The sequence below is a fragment of the Halichoeres trimaculatus genome, unplaced genomic scaffold (assembly GCF_033239565.1).
Source record: "Halichoeres trimaculatus isolate MK-OKI-2021-1 unplaced genomic scaffold, fHalTri1.1 fHalTri1_scaffold_7, whole genome shotgun sequence".
NCBI lineage: Eukaryota > Metazoa > Chordata > Actinopteri > Labriformes > Labridae > Halichoeres > Halichoeres trimaculatus.
The window spans coordinates 38,592,260-38,609,775 of NW_027437185.1; the positions used below are offsets into that span (position 1 = coordinate 38,592,260).

Genomic DNA, 17,516 nt, shown 5'->3' on the forward strand with positions numbered 1-17,516 from the left:
CTGAATGAATGAAGCTTCAGCCTGTTTTACAGAGTTTTGAAGGTTGTGTTTATCCTCTTTGTACCAACCTGAGTGATCTCTTGTTAAACCATCTCCCTCCCTTTTTATGAGCCTGTTTTGGAAGCTGAATGACTTTAATAATTAAAGTAATGTATATCCACATGTAGCGGGAACTTGACAAGAAGCTACAAAAATGATGTATGTGCTTTCGCACTCTGATGAAATTAATGTGCCGGGCGCTTTGATTACATTGCAGAGGAGCGTCATTACAGCATCTGCATAGCGTTACCATCCATCCTGAGAGGACGGAGTTAGACTCTGCTCATCTCTCCGCCTGTCAGACGGCAAAACGGCCACATCACCAGCCCTTTTCCAAGATGTGTCAGCGGCCTTTTGTTGCTCTGAGAATTTTTCTCCGCCCTTGGCGAGATTGCAGGGACGCCGGGGTCATCCGCCTGTCAATACAGCTGAGTGAGCGGCGTTAAAGACGAGTTGTTTCAAAATGAGAAATCCAGAGAGAGGAGAGGAGACACGCCGAGAGTCAGAGCGGCGACGGGTCGTTGTGCTGTAATTTCTAAAGGTTAGAGAGTCGCCACAGTTTCAGGATGGAGACAATCACTGCAGAAAGTTTACATCAGGTTTTTAATTACACTCAGGTTTGACTTATTCAGGATCTGTACCAACAAACTGAGAGCGTCAAATTCTGATACTGACGAGTTCAATCGTAGGATAAAAATCCCCCCCCTGAGGACAGAGAGGAGCAGGCTCAGATTAAGGTCTGAGTGTTCCCTGAACAGATCAGTCTTCAAAGTAGAAAGGGACTCTGTGGATCGTATAGAGTTAGGTAATTCATTCACCATTTAGGGACAACAGAGGAGAAGAGTCTGGCTAGAGATTTGGAGCCGACCTGGGCTGGGAGCACCAGGTGGAAACACCTTTGACAGTGACAAACCTCAGCAGGGTAGAGAAAGTGGACAAAGCTGGAGAAATGTAAAAGCTGTGTTTCCATTACACCTAGAATTGCTCAAAAAGTAAAAAATCACAATAAAAAATGGTCATGGAAACACCACACTTTTATAAAACCTCTCAAATTTCGATAAAAAGTTTTTACCCTCTCATGAGGTGGTTTTTCAGAAGTTTCGATATTGAAGTTTCTCGCAAAAGTGCAATGAAAACACCTTTTTTACTTTGTTTTGTTTCGTGCCTGTTTTGAGTTAGCGTGATCACGGCCGACAGTTTGAGCAGCGAATAAAAACATGCCAAGAATCGGCATCAATTCTGGTCGTCATGGAAACACCGACAGGGCGAAAATGTTTTTGATGGAAACTTCAGATATATTGCTTTTATTCTGCGGAAAAGTGTGATGGAAACGCAGCTAGCAACTTGTGTTTTGATTTTTTTTTCCAAACAGACGTGTCAGATGAGTCAGATGTTTGCTAGATATTTTACTTGTTTGTCATTTTAAAAGACAGGGTCTTAAAAATATTTTTTTATTAGCATGTCATCACAAAAAGCGACTCAGATACAACTTGTAACATTAATTATGCAGGTCAACTCTGTTGCTAATTGGCCAAAATAGAAAATAAAACGTTTTGCAAAAAAAAAAAAAAAATATGGATAAATAAAAAATAAAAAAATAAAAAAGCTCTCATAGCGTGAGGCACTTTTTTAATTAAACTGCAATGACTCAGAGTAGTTTTTAAAATAAGTATCAAGTGAAGTTTTTAGCCATCTTTTTTTTGTACCCTGGTTTATCTGAGCTCAAACTTTCTCCTGGGGTGCGTGGACTTTAAGCAGATGCTCATTTTGGCGTGATGGAGGTCATGAAGCGAGGGCGCGGCAGAAGAGATCAGCATCAGGTTTTCTGTCTGTGCCTCAGATCGCTGACTTCACGCCACTGTTTTGATTTTACGAAGACTGCTGCTACGCTACAGACTGGAATGACCTCTGCTGGTTCAGTCGGCGTTTTAAAGTCTGGAAACTTTTCACCCTGGGAAGTCATGAACAGTTGGCGCCACTGTCGGGAAAAGACGGGTTTCCTGATCCTGCCAGAACCTGCCTCACTGGGAGGAAATCCTATAGACTGTAAAAAAAATGGACGTCCTCTTGCTCGGCTCGAAGTGAGGTCTCCACAAAAACTGCTCCCCCTGGTGGCTGGCTGCAGTATAGGTCAAAACTCCATCTCCCCAGTCATTCCAGATGGGCTGTGGTCAAACTTTAAAAAATTAATCCACCTGGTAGAAATGTTTCTCACGTCTGATTGTTGTGGTGATTTGAAGATATCATTTGGCTGTCTTGTATTCGAGTCCTCTTTTTTCTGAAAAGTTTCGTTTTCATTAGTTATACAAGGTTAAAAACAAGGTTTTACTTCACGTTTAACGATGATGGACAGCTGACGTTCTCGTGTATTTTTTTCAGGGATTGTAAAATATGCCTGGAGGTAGAGTCAGGAAGTGATTAGACTCTCGCCTGTGACGGAGGAATTTTGGCTTCAAAACCGTACAATGATAAATGGTGGAGCCACGCTGTTCACTCTATATACAGACTATGGGAAATCCTGGAGTGTGTGGTCGTGATGTACGAGAGAGGCGGTCTCAGAGCCGTATCAGTCACTGATGTGCCCCAACACATCAACCCCACAGATCTGAAGCTCCCTGTTAGCAACAACCTGTGACAACATGACAACACAACACCTAGTTCATTCTGCATGCTCGCCACCATCTGGACAGGAGGTGAACTGCAGGCGCTGTATGTGATTAATGAATGGTTGAGTGATGACAGTGATGGACTGGAGGATCAACCTACAGATTTTTCCTTCATTACACAAAAACCTCTGCTCTAACCTTCCTGGTACCAAAGGAAACTAAGTAAAAATGCACGTTTAAACATCACAGAGAAAACCTTAGGACTCCATTGTTTTACAGAAATGTCCGGAGTGTCTCCTGAGCCCCCGTCACCTGCTGTCAGACCTCGGAGGTCGTGTTAACGCTCTGACTTCCCTCCTGATCTGAAGGACGGCGTTTGATGGGGGTAACAGGATCACATGTGACCTCTGAAGCTCAGAGACTTCAATCATCAGGAGCCACTGGGCCATAAACAGCAGGTCACATGCTCTACCCATAATTCCCCTGGTGTTGTTCCAGATATTCACGGAGCGATCCTCCACAGGGGGTCAGGAAGAGGACACAGGACCGAGCCGCCAAACCGTCATGTCTTACACTAACGGGGATTTCTCTCAGAGCGGTAGAGCTCCGTGTGTGATCGGTGAAATCGATCAGAGAGTTCGTCTCTGGGACGCCGAGCTGCTCTGTCAGGACAAACAAAATGGAGGCAAGGACAACTGTGTGCAAACGCCCGTCCACCCCGCGCTGGCTCGGCCACATGGCAAATCTAGATTAACGGGGATAAGCAGAGTGGACCAGCGGGAGGGGGAGGGGCAAACGAGATGAGATGCACAGACAGGAAGTGGGAGAAATAACGAGGATGAGTGACGGCGGTGGAGAGAAGCAGCCGCTGATAAAGCCACGGGGTTTGGATGAACGTAACTTCTCTCTGTGTTATTTCCTCCTCCTCCTCCTCCTCCTCCTCCTCCTCCTCCTCCTCCTCCTCCTCAGACGGTCGCTCTAAGCCCCGGCTCGTGTCACTCATCTTGATGAGCTGTCTGCTTTCAAATGGCAGCCAGCCCGGGGCCGAGGTAACCGGCTCCTCTGCCGTCTCCACGGGGGTTTGAAGAGGCCGGCGCGGTGTGGAGCCAATCTGCTATAACAATAACAAGATGTCAATGTCCCCGCTAACGGCGAGCGGTGTTTTTCCCGCTCTGCTCGGCTTCACGCTCCTCTGTCTTCTGCTGCGATATCGGCAACACAGCTAAAAGTCACGCTTTGATAAAGAAACTCACCAGAGACCGGCTCTGTGAGACCGGCTCTGTTTCCGTTTGTGTCAATAAAACATGGAGCATGGCGTCCAGATCCAGCTGGGTCCAGGACTGAGGGAAAGACCAGCTTTAAATAATGGAAAGAAACAGGAACAGAGCTCTGTAAGCTCTGAAAACACAGTTTAATCAGAGCTGCATCCTCTGTTGGTAAAGACTTAAAGTTTGGAGACTAATCTGATGAGGAGGAGCTTATGAACGATGTCAGAGCCAGGCCGTCGTCCAGCTGTCGGGTCGTAAACAATGAGAGTCAGACAGAACGACTCTCCTCCTTTTTAACTTTCATCTTCTGTCTCTACAATCATAGTTCAGCCTGTTTGGTCAGCGTCGTGACAGAAAACCCTCGTCCTCCTGCTGCAGCCTCCTTTAGAAAAACCACTCTGCGTTTCAGCTCATCAGCACTTTACAAAACACAAGGACAGGAAGTGAATTCCAGTAAAAACCAGTTCAACCAAACAGACTTTACTGCTTGAATTTTTCTCATTTTATTCAGAAGAATCATATAATCTGAGAAAGATACGTCCACATTTTTATGACGTTTGATTCTTGGTTATCTTAATTAGTTAATCTGTGTTGTATGTCAGTTTTACAAACTACCGTCATGTTACCTAAAAAGTCGTCTGCAGCTTTCGAAAGAAAGGCACAACAGTAAAGTAATTTTAGAAAAAAACTGTCATGGTTTGGTTTTGGATTTTCTTGTGTCTCGTGTGTTTTCTTACTTTGTGATTCTTGTGATTATCTGAGTTATTCGTATTCGTATTTTTAGTGTTTCTTGTTTCTTTGGTTTTGGTTTAGTTTGTGTCATGTCTAGATCACAGGTGTGAAACGGGACACAGGTGACACACACGAGGGACAATCAATCCTGAAGGAAACAAAAGGAAACTAAAGACAGAGGCTGTTTTCCAAACCGCCTTTTACACCAGCAGTGCCGACTATTTTAGGCCTAATTCTGTCTGTAGTAGTCAGTACGCAAAAACTTGCAAAATCTGCAGTAAACTAAAAACCCCAGATGCCCGACTGATCCAGAAAAATTTCTCTCAACAAACCAGTCTATCTGACAAACTGTTTCCCACAATGCATGGCACCAACGCTGTTTGTGGGTGACAGGTTTTGGTGAATTACTGCCATCTACTGGAATGAGTCAGCACTACAACTACAATACAACAACACTAACGTGAGATGGTCCGTGAGATAGAAGTGAAGTGATGCTAAAGAAACACCTGTGAATCTCATCACTTCTGGTTGTAAAAGAGGAGTTTACTTCTACAAATTCATTAAAGCCCATGTACAACTAACCCTTTTTTAACCATACATGGATTATATGGAAGTTTTTTTTACAGCTATAAAAATAAGAATCCAGATTTATTTTAAATCAATGATACAACTTTTTTTCTTTTTTTGTTGCTGTTGTTTTTTTCCCTGGTTGTTTTTTTGTTTTTTGTTTTGTGTGTGTGTGTGTTTCTTTCTCTAGTACTATTTATTTTTTGTGTTTTCATTTGTTTGTTTCCCTTTTGATTTTCTTTTTTTTCTTTTTGTATTATGTTCACATGTTCGAAATAAAGCATTCAGTCATTCATTCATTTATTCACTTTTAGTCTAAGATTAGAAATTAAGAATGATGATACTGTTTGATAGGATTGACAAAATAGCTAAAAGGCCGAGATCTGCACATAGCTTATGTACATTTATATTAAAGGCAAAAAGAAGAAGAAAAAAAACATCAGCTATAGCTCAGCTTCTGAAACTTAAAACTAGAGTAGTGAACTACCAAACAGACCCAACAGAACAGTCAGACTACATACGACAAGCAAAAGCAGTAGGTAGAATGTAGCACCTACTACAGACTACATTCTACCTACTTCTTTTGCTCATATGCACATATAGTCTGTAGTAGACCGTTTGGAAAACAGCTGGAGACAAGATAGATCCAAAGCACAGAGACACTAAGAATAAACATAAAAAAGACCCACACATGACAAGACCCGAACCAGAACCACAAGGAACAGGAGCTATAGACAAAAACAGAAAACACAGAAAACACATGACAAGAATCAATGAGACTAACCAAGAAACTCAAGATACACAAAAACACACCTGGGACACAAGAAAACCCCAAACCATGACAAAAAGCTCAGATTTCACTCATTGCACCCTTTCCACAGTGGGTGAAAGTGTTCATGGGAAATGGAGTCTTTATCCTGGAATAACACTATCGATTCCTTACAGCTCCCTTTAAGGTTTTTCTTCCTCATACGGTCTTAACAGTTAAATTAAATTAAAAAAAAGGAGTTATTAGTGAGTAAATCTTGTGGAGTGCTGATGCAGTTGAGGATTTATGCCGTCGATTTGGCTGTGGGATGGGGGGAGCTGGAAATTCTTTGTTCCAGAGCGTAGACGACTTGATGAGAAAAATGAACATGGACTAGTTCATTTTAACTGGTGTGAACTGAACTTTGAGCTAGCCCTCTTTCTGTGTGAGCTGGTTGCCATGGTGACAGACAGATGGATCTAGAAAGAGCTACACATCTGCATAGAAACGCCACATTGCTGAATGAACAGAATGATATTATATATTTTTATATTTTATTAACTGAAATTTCTCCTCTACAAATCCTTCATCTGTAATAATCTGACTCGTCACCCTAAATTAACGGGGTCACATGGTCAGGCCCTTTAAAAACACCTGCACTTTCATTTAGCTAAGCAAACACATAAACCTTTTTTTAATTCAGAGTTTTTATCTTTTTTTATCTTGACTTTGTGTCTGACTTTCTCCAAACTCTTCTGTAACAGATAACATTTCTACATCTGTCAGTTTATTTTCTTCCTGTCCATCATTTCCTGTTTTTATCTCGCTGAAAAACGATGAACGTGGTGATTCACTCGGTGTAGTTTCTTATCTTCCACCGTCTATCCAAACAGCATCTAAAGATGAATCTGTCAGAGCACCGTACTGTACTGTATGTTCCTCTCCTCGTCAGGCTGCTGTGTTACAATTTGCACTTTTCTGTTTCCAGCTGAAGAGTACTCGGAGGTTGATGGTGTGGAGGAGGGAGAGATGTCAGATCTGAAGTGGGAGAAGGAGATGAGAAGCAGGAGGTGGTACGGGAGGGGGAGGCAGGGAGGGGAGGCAGGGAGATAAAGCAGAGACGGAGGGAGACGGAGGGGTGTGGGCGGTCAGCCGGTTAGCCGTGACACAGGTAGATAGACCACAGGTTGTACGGCTGGGTGCTCCTCCGTCCCCGGGGTGTCAGGGCGGCAGAGACGGGCCCGCCAGCCGCCCCGGGGGAAATCACGCTCCTCAAACAAATGGAGTGTGAACGCTGGCTGCCATATGCAAATAAAGCCTGTTTAATACCTCCCCTACCTGTAGTGAGAGTCTAAATGTCAGCTCTTCCAGAGGGTGGGGATATGGAGAATGTCACCGATCCACAGGTGTGTTTCCTGGCCCGGCACGCTGGCTTCTGGAAACTTCTCCAGAGGGGGCTTCTTTTTTTTTTACCCTCCTGTGATTAGGAAACAAGTTTTTATTTCTAAGAAGAAAAAAAACAGATGTCTGTGAAATAATTTCAAATTAAAGAAGTACAGTCAGGTCAGATTATAGGTGATGCTGAGGCTGATTGAGAAACTGGAAACCATCTGTGCCATCATCACACTCTGTTTCCACCAAGTGGTCCGGTTTGGATCAGTAAAACCTGATCCTGTTTGTGTTTCCACCATAGCCTGTATACAGAGTGGACAGCGTGGCTCCGCCATTTATCATCGTACGGTTTTGAAGCCAAAATTCCTCCGTCACAGGTGCAGCTATTGGCAGCCAGAGTCTGTGCAGTAGAGACTGTGAGGGATTCTGGGAAAATCTGAGTGGAGCTGGGTGACAAAAATAAATATATATATTTTTTCTTTTAAGAGTCTAATCACTTCCTGACTCTACCTCCAGACATATTTTACAATCCCTGAAAAAAATACACGAGAACGTCAGCTGTCAATCATCGTTAAACGTGACATAAAACCTCAGGGTTCCTGCAGATCCTTGAAAAGTCTTAAAAGGCATTGAATTCATAATTCTAAAAATAAGGCCTGAATTGGCATTAAAAAGTCTTAAATACAAATTTCAAAAGTCTTAAAAATTTGAACACATTGGTAAAATGTATGTTAGTTTGAAGTAAAAAAACAGACATAGCAGCGTTTGGAGATGGTGTCACAGTCTGATCCTTACAAGTGTGAGATGAGACTGCAGGAGACAGCTCCGCTTCAAGCAAATCAATAGGAATCATTTTAAAATATTTAATGTAACTTTTGCGTTTTGCGTTGTTTCTTTTTGTAAACAACGACACTACCTCGTCGTTACTGAAAAATGTAGTTAAACTAGTAACAATGCTATTAGCAGTGACGTTACTGCCCAACACTGTTTTAATGCTGTAAACGTCTGCTTTTATGGCTTTATGTGTACGTGATTTACGGTCTTTCTGCAATCAGACTCAAGCAGATTCTCAACAAACAGCGACTTTTAGCATGTCTGCATAGGCTTCATTTTAACTAACCAGATGTTTCCCCTTGAGCGTCACACAGTGCACCCCGCTAATAAATCCAACGAAGAAGAAAAACGTGACACAGTAAACAAAGAGCAACAATGAAGACATGCAGCAACTCGTCTTCTTTGTTACACAGAACAATCAAACTTTGTTTCAGAGAAGGCTGTGAGCCACCAGGAGAAATACAGCAGCTGCTGTCACACAGGAAGTGACCATTCTTTCAGCCAATCAACAGACTGCAGAGTTTCTAGCTCCACCTACTGGGGTCAGTTTAGTCTGGGCACCCCAACAGAAGGGAACCAAGAAGTGGGACGGTACATCTCAGTTGTTTGGGAATCTGTCAAAGGATTAAACTTTAAACCTTATTATTTATTTAATTTATATGGCACTTTTCATGCAACTGTGCAACACGAAGTGCCTTACAGAGGATAAAAACAAAACAAAGGAACAAAGGTATGAGGAAACACTGGAAAACCGAGGGACTAAAATAGTAGAATGTGATAAAAGATATAGAAGCTAAAACTGAGGGAATAAAACAGTAGAGATTAAATAGATCATGTGAAGTAAAATAAGTCTGTATCCTGACTAGAACATCAAAATAAAACAAATAAATAAAACAATAAAAAATAATAATAAAATAAATAAATAAATAAATAAATAAATAAATAAATAAAAATAACAAATAAATAAAAATAACAAATAAATAAAAATAACAAATAAATAAAAATAACAAATAAATAAAATAATACATAAATAAACAAATAAATAAATAAAAATAAAAATAAATAATAATAATGATAATAGTGTAAAATAGAGTAATGATAAAAAGTGTAAAAATAGGGATAAGCATAAAAATGGATCAGGAGGAGTTAAACTTAGATTATTCAGTGAAAGCGCCGTAAAATGTGTGCCGTACCGAGACAAACCAAACTGAACCACTTGGTGGAAACTGGGCTAATGTCTGTGGCCAAAAAGCACAGATGCAGAAACCTTCATGCATACCTCCAATCCAAACAACTATCCCATCTAACTTCATTTCTCATACTTTAAACCATCCTGTGCTGTTTTATTTACACTTCTCAAAGAGTAACTCAACATTACAACCCACGTTTGAGTCATTTTTCTCCAAATCAATTGAATTGACGGACTAATGATCATTTGACAAATACTAGGCGGCGCTCTTACGAACGATCTTGCGTCATCTTTTCTGCGTCGTCATTACTGGAAATCGAGTTTTGACCCTCAGACGTGTGATTCATTGTGAGGTTTTGACAACACCCGGAGACTGGGATCGTTACAAAGTCTCAATAAGGGTTTCACTATCAATCTCTGAAGCCCAGTAGGACTGTAGTTTTTGGCAGTTAGAGAGATTTATGATGTCTCTGCTACATTCAATACAGTTTCCAAGGAAAGGCATCAATTGTCAGGTAACGACCGTCCTACTTCTGCTGCTGCGTCGCTGCAGACGCCGTATCTCAGCCGCTCTGAGCTGTGGTACCAGAGACGGTTGGGATCAGTTTTGATGACTGATTTTTTGTTTCAGTTTCCAGTTTCTCTTCATTTTCCCTGGTATAATGTTTCCTGTTGAAACATGACGGTATCTCTGACATTTTCCAGGCAGTTTTGTCTCGGTGTGTGCTCCCTCTCCTGTTTAATTGAAATTATACGGTTTTGTTGTTGCTTTCATGAACAGTAAAAGTGGTATTAAACAGCAGCCTGGTTGCCTCAGAAATCTCCGTGGTCAGCTCAGGACTTGTTAAGAGTCACTAATTGCTCGTGTGGGTGTTCTTTGCTCTGATGAGGGTCTCATTAGCAACAGCAGTTATTAATGCAAATGAAGCAACTCAGTAGAGTCATAATGAAAGTACGAGCATGACAATATGTGCACGGCTCTTGGTGCTGCAGTGAAGCAGCCTGAACACGCTAACTGATCTGAGTGATTTTACAGTAAATCATTAACCAATGAGATCCTGTGTTGTAATTACTCTGAACGTTGTGGATCGTCTGTTGATTTTCCCTGAATCCAGCGTCTCAGAGAAAACACACAGTGTGCAGCTCTGTGTGCAAACCAGGAATTGGGTAATCGTCTATTTTCAGCAGGCAGCCGGGGACCAGCGTGCTTTATTGACTGTGGACCTGTTGCATAATGCATCCTCTTCATAAGAGCACGGCGCTGAAGCTGGTGGAGAGAGTCTGCATTTTCAGCAGCAGAACAAGAGGGATGAGCTATGCAGATTCCTCTGTCGAGAAATCAAATATTTATACCTCTTTCTCTGTATTCATGGTTTGTGGAGAGCCGCTCTCAGAATAGTCGTCCTGATAACAGCATCACTACAAGCAGCTCCACTATACAACTATACATGCATTAAACAGCAGTGATTTAAAACCTACTGACTCCAGAGCGATGAGACTCGTTTGCCTGAATGACTGTATTTAAAGGTACAGTTCGGCTATTTTTGATTTGAGGAAGAATACTGAATGTGATAATAAATAATTACAGATTGATACGTTGAGTTTAGCCTTCAGCAGAGCTAGCATCACCAGCCTTCAGTCATCTTTACGGGCTCTTTAAAACAGATGTTTTATTTGTTTTGTTTTGTTTTTCTTTTGTTGTTTTTATCGTGCAACGATTAAAGACAGTGACAAAGATCGATGAAAGGGTTGGGATGGGAACCTTTCAAATTTGAAACAATATGGTGTTGAAACTAGGGCTGCACGATTATCGCAATCACAATGTCAGCACATGCAATTCAGATTTTTCTCCATGATGACCAAGCAAGTCTGTAGACTCATCATGACACAACTTTTTTTATTAAATCCCAAGCACAATCGCAATATTGTCCACCTAATCGCAAATCGCACCTTTTCCCCAAATCGTGCAGCACTAGTCGAAACCCAGTACCTGGCAATCCATATCAGTACTCAATGGTACCAAATTTTGATGCTTTTTGTGTTTATGTGGTAAAAAAAATATAAATCTTTTTCATTATAAATTTATTTTTTTTTTTTCAATTAACCATATTTATTCTTCAGTTTATAACCTTGTAATGCTGTGTTCATGTCCAGCGTTGAAAATCTCCTACTCTAATACACAAGGATGCGTTCAGGTACCTGAACATGGAACCTTTTGATTTTAGGTGATACCCGGTACTTTTGACTGAATTTGGTCAGTACCTATAAAAGTACCTAATTAAGTACCCATCCCTTAACCTAGTTGTGGTAATCAACTTAACCCAATGGCAAAGATTACTTAGGAAAAAGAAACAAAAAAGACAAGTAAGTTTATCAATAAAAAAAACTACAAAAAAAATTAAAAAGAAAGAAAACAATCCCAGTAATGACAGAAGTTTTGTAATGCTAGCGGAAATTAAAATATATGTAGTGAAAGCGATAATTCTGTTAATATTAATAATAATAATCGCAATATTTCAAATAATAGCAATAACAATAATGTTAGTTAATGATCAAATTATATATATATATATATATATATATATATATATATATATATATATATATATATATATATATATATATATATATATATATATAAGGTACTAATACATATGACTCAATTGCATCTTTAGCGTCTTGTAGTAAGTTTGATCCCATCAAATTTTGCAACATTGATTCGTCTCGGAAACCTGTGCTAGGCGCCGTCCTGTTGGTTGTGGCTGCCTGTTGCAGCAGCTCTCTCTTCTTTGTCCGTTTCTTGTAATTTTTTCGTCTCTTTTTCATCATCTTTGTATGTGGAGTGGATCATCACTTTGTATGGTTCATTTGTTGGTCGTGGACACCAAACTTTTTGTGTCTTCAGTGAAATTTTTACTACTTTTCTCCTGTGTTTGTCTGGAGATCCTACATGTAACCATGGCTGCATTGTTTACATGTGAAATCAGCTGTTAGCAGCCTGTAGCATGTCAATGCTAACTGGTGCTAGGCCAGATGTTTCCCCACAAGGTGAGGAGAAGGAGGTGAGGATGACGTGCTGGTTCTCAGGTGTGAGCTAAGAAGTGACGACATGGACCTGTCCTTCCATCCATCGTTATTGGGAACATAAGATCTATCTCCTATAAGATGGACGAGCTAGCTGTGCTAACCCAGCAACAGAGGAAATACCTGAGGGCAGAGTAGCATCATGCTATTCACAGACATGGCTAACAGAGCTAACACCAGACAGAGGTCTGAGGTTTTACAGCCCAGCATGAGCTCCTGGATCTCTGGACTCTGTCAGTCCTGCTAATTCATTATCGAACAATAAATGTGAAACTGAGACTTTGAATGAAGCAGAGTGAACAGTGTGGTTTTCCTGAGTCGAATGAGTGCTTCAGTAGGTTAGAAAAAGAAAATAAATACAGGAAAGGAACTAGTCCATGTCCTTCAGGGTTGGTGTTCTTATTTTCTGGGTCAAAGTTCAACCAGACCAAACCACGTAGATGACAGATGCTGAAAGCAAAATGAAGCTAACCTGTAAAAGAAGCTGTGAAGCCGCGACTCTCAGCATCGATGTCTGAAACTTGAGTATCTGTCGGGGAGAAACCCTAACCCTCTCCTCTCTGTGGGTGATGAACGTCCTGACCCGTCTCAGGAGGCCGCCCCGACCCGGCGCTGGGAGCAGCAGTTGCTCCCTGACAGCTGGATAATGTGAGCTGGATGAGCGCTCAGATTTAGAGCCTGGGTGGTTCAGGTTTTCTTACTGCTGCTTCTTTCCTTTCCAGCCAAAACGTTCCCGAGCTGGTTAAGTAATGTTTGGATGGGGGAACAGAGCGGCTGCTGATATTTCTTGGTTCTGTAACACGGTGGAGAACAACGGCTGCTGGGAAAATTAGCCTTTAAATCTTTATATTTGTTATGAGCGTATTAAACATGAAAACAAACAGAGTATTACACCATGAAGTCTGACTGGTGGAAAAATGGAAGCAGGAGGAACATTAGGCGTGTGCTTTTTGTCAACATGTGGTTTTACAGTGATACGGTTACCCTGACGGCTCTGAGTACAGCTCCCCATGATGAATCAGACCAAGTTACTGTGCGTTCACACCAAAAGAGGCAAAATCACCGTCTAATCAGTCACCAGCTGGTGTAACGAGCAGACCGTCCTCCAGTCAGAGTTATAATACAGCAGGGGATTCTTTCAGGGGTGAAAACACCTCTGCCCACCAGGAATAAAGGACACTTAAATTAATACAATTTAAGGAAAAACAACCAATAATTCTCCCGGACTCAATGTTAATCTTTAATCAATAAATCAAACCCCTGCACAGCCCGAGTATATTCCCCCATTCCAAAACAAAACAATAATCTCAATGTTCATAAACCAAAATCATGAAAAAGTTCCCAACTATGAAAAAATACAAGCTGTCCTTCTTCACACTATTTTAAACGCTCCTTAAATCCTGTTTTTTTCTGGTCCTCTTAAGTCCGAAACGCAAAACAACGTTAATCCACAAGAAATAAAGATAAATCCTCAAGGAAGAAAAAAGGTCGCCCAAAACAGGAAGTGAAAACCAGGTCACCAGCATCCGTTCAGATCCTGGCGCAGAGTCCGGTACGAAGCCACCCACGGAAGGATCCAGAAGGATCCAGAAGGATCCAGAGGAGACTCTTTGATAATAAAAGTAACCTGCCCCCCCCGGCCTAAACCTCAGATCGTTGGTGAAAAAAGTTAGTCTGGAGCCCTGGTGTCTTCTCATTCAGATAGACAAGAAATGCTAGCATGCTAGGCTAGGCTACGTCTTTCAGGATGCTTTATCCGCTTTAGCCGCTTTAGCCACTCAGGACACTCTGGTCTCTTTAGCCGCTTTAGCCGCTTAAGCCGCGTTAGCTGCTCAGGATGCTATGGCCTCTCAAGACGCTTTAGCCACCAAGGACGATTTAACCGCCCAAGATGCTTTGGTCGCTTTAGCCGCTCAGGACACTCTGGTCGCTTTAGCCGCTTTAGCTGCTCAGGACGCTTTAGCCGCTTTAGCCGCTTTAGCTGCTCAGGATGCTATGGCCTCTCAAGACGCTTTAGCCACCAAGGACGATTTAACCGCCCAAGATGCTTTGGTCGCTTTAGCCGCTCAGGACACTCTGGTCGCTTTAGCCGCTTTAGCTGCTCAGGACGCTTTAGCCGCTTTAGCCGCTTTAGCTGCTCAGGATGCTATGGCCACTTTAGCCGATTTAGCCGCTTTAGCCACTCTAGCAGCTCAGGACTTTCTGGCTGCTTTAGTTGCTCAGGACGCTCTTGTTGCTTTAGCCGCTCAGGACGCTTCAGTGGCTTTAGCCGCTCAGGACACTTTAGTTACTTTAGCTGCTCAGGACGCTTTAGTTACTTTAGCCGCTCAGGACGCTTCAGTGGCTTTAGCCGCTCAGGACACTTTAGTTACTTTAGCTGCTCAGGACGCTTTAGTTACTTTAGCTGCTCAGGACGCTTTAGTTACTTTAGCTGCTCAGGACGCTTTAGTTACTTTAGCTGCTCAGGACGCTTTAGTTACTTTAGCCGCTCAGGACGCTTTAGTTACTTTAGCTGCTCAGGACGCTTTAGTTACTTTAGCTGCTCAGGACGCTTTAGTTACTTTAGCCGCTCAGGACGCTTCAGTGGCTTTAGCCGCTCAGGACACTTTGGCTGCTTTAGCCGCTTTAGCCGCTCAGGACACTCCAGTCTCTTTAGCAGCTTTAGCTGCTTTAGCCGCTAAGGACACTCTGGTCTCTTTAGCCGCTTTAGCTGCTGTAGCCGCTTTAGCCGCTGAAGACACTTTAGCTGCTTTAGCCGCTTTAGCTGCTTTAGCCGCTCAGGACAAACTTTACCCGTTTAGGACCCTGGGCTCTCATTGAAAATGGATTAACTTCCGGCGTGCTCGCCACTTTTGCCTCTTTTGGTGTGAATGCACAGTCAGGCTGCAGTTTCTTAAAGGAAGTGGTCACGAGCTACAAAGTTTCAGTGATAACTCCTGACAGGAAGTCATCGACCAATGTGACGTTAGCCGTTAAAGTTTTGTGGTGTGTTTGCTGCTTGGTAAAATAACATCTTTGTGTGAAACACGGCTCTCAGCTGCTTGGTTCAGACGCTGATCTCTGCTTTTCTCTGTCTCCACAGGATGGGATCCCTGAGAGCCTGAGGATAAAGGGTGAGTCTCCATTTTTTATTTCCTCCTCCCTTTCTGAGCGCGCCCAGCTCTGTGCGTCACGCAGGTTAAGTGTAGCGCTGTAGTCTGATGGAGGCCGCGGCGTGGCTACGGCACATCTGCTGTGGGATCTGTGTCCTGCCCATTCTGTGGAGGATTTATCTGCTGAATAGTTTAATAGAAAACACCAGATGCAGAGAGCAGCTTTCTGAAAAATATTCCCACTTGAGAACCCATTAAGGGCACAGCACTCCATCACCTACGCTTCCAACCAGTTTGTTTGGCTCACTACGAAGATCTCAGCAGATAATCACCCGGCGTGCTCAGGTGCAAACACACGCTGCCGTGATTGTCGCTGGTTTGCACATCCTGCTACTTTAACGCCGTGGATAGAAGCAAACATTTCACTGTGCACTCAAACAGCAGCGGGACTGAAGATCCACGCTGTTCAGACGTTTCTGAATGTGAGTCACGACCAGCCCGAGCAGAGCGTGGAGATGATGTGGATCAGGCCACCTTACAGCATCTGTATCCTCCTGTAAGAGAAAGTCTTAAATTATGCATGGTGCTGTGTACGTCCTGGTCCACAGGGACGTGAGGAAGTCAAACAGGAAGTGAAGAAGAGCTCAGACCTGTATAGATGTTTTTACACAAAGCCTCAGAGGATCTACTTCCTGTCAGCCTGCTCCTCTTCCTGCAGCTGAAACAAACACGTTTCCATCATCGGTGGCGGAGCTTTGTGCAGTGTTCGCTGCGTCACTGTGAATCAGAAACAGAGATTTCAGGGAGAGTTTAATACTTCAGAGCATCACAGAACAAGCCCCTCAGCATCACTTTGGTTCTGCTGTGATTTCATATTCTTCCTCTGTCGGCTTTATGAAGTTTGGAGAAAATGAACAAAATGCCTGAAGTGACTCACAAGCTTTCCAATGCATGAAAAGAGGAGGAATTATATTCTCCCTTTGTTACAAACTATACCTGAAGGAGCGAAGAGACGGGTTCAGCTCTCAGCTGAGATGGAAACATTTCTCAGGGTGAAGTTTCAGGAATCAACACACGTTAGTCGCTCAGTATTTCTGTGATGGAGTCAAGAAACACAAAAACTCAATAACCTCTGACAGGATACTAAAGATTATATCAAAATTATATTTGGTGATTGGCAAAAGTTGTGCTAATTCATTAATCATGGTTTGTTTAATCCACATTTTAAAATGAGATAATCAGCGCTAATTAAGGTTATTCCTAAATGCTACTTCTCTGCTTCCTGATCGGGTCGAGCAAGAACAGATTGATTTACAGCACGTCTAAGTCTCCATGACAACACCACGCCGGCTGATGAAGTTTATCAGAGAGAAGAGAGATCTGTGTTTTTCTTTTTCTGGACACTGGAGCCTAACTGTCAGACAGAAAAAGGACAGAAGAGCAGAAGAAAGAGAAACAGGAGAGAGATAGAGCACAAGCTAAAGGCTAACAGCTAAAAGAGCAAAGCTAAAACACTAGCTAGCAAGTAAAAAAAGGAGTGGAAAGCTAAAACACAAGCCAAAAGCTAAAACACTGGCTAAAGGCTGAAACATGTGCTAAGGGCTCAATCACAAGCTAAAGGCTAAAAACCAGGCTAAAAGCTAAAAGACGAGCTACAGGCCAAAACACAGGATAAAATACAGGCTAGAGGCTAAATCAGGAGCTAAAAGCTTTAACACAAGCTAAAGGCTAAAACATGGGCTAAGGGCTGAAAATGAGCTAATAGCTAAAAAAGGACTTAAAGGATCAAAGTAAAGCCAAAAGCTAAAACAAAGGGTGCAGGTTAAAACAGGAGCTGAGAGCTACAAAACTAGCTACAGGCTAAACCACGGGCTAAAGGCTAAGACACAGGCTAAGGGCTTAAACACTGGCTAAAGCCTAAGGCATAGGCTAAGGGCTAAAACATGAGGTAATGGCTTAAACACA

At 42.4% G+C, this 17,516-nt stretch overlaps 1 protein-coding gene across 2 annotated transcripts in view; it reads left to right on the top strand.

The window, feature by feature from the left end:
• fstl5 (follistatin-like 5) overlaps positions 1–17,516 on the top strand; it is a 279,805-nt gene that overhangs the window by 55,572 nt on the left and 206,717 nt on the right. For both annotated transcript variants that reach the window (XM_074674483.1, XM_074674484.1), the window contains exon 3: positions 15,542–15,572. In XM_074674483.1, coding sequence (XP_074530584.1) covers positions 15,542–15,572 — 31 coding nt within the window. The remainder of the gene's footprint in view (positions 1–15,541; positions 15,573–17,516) is intronic.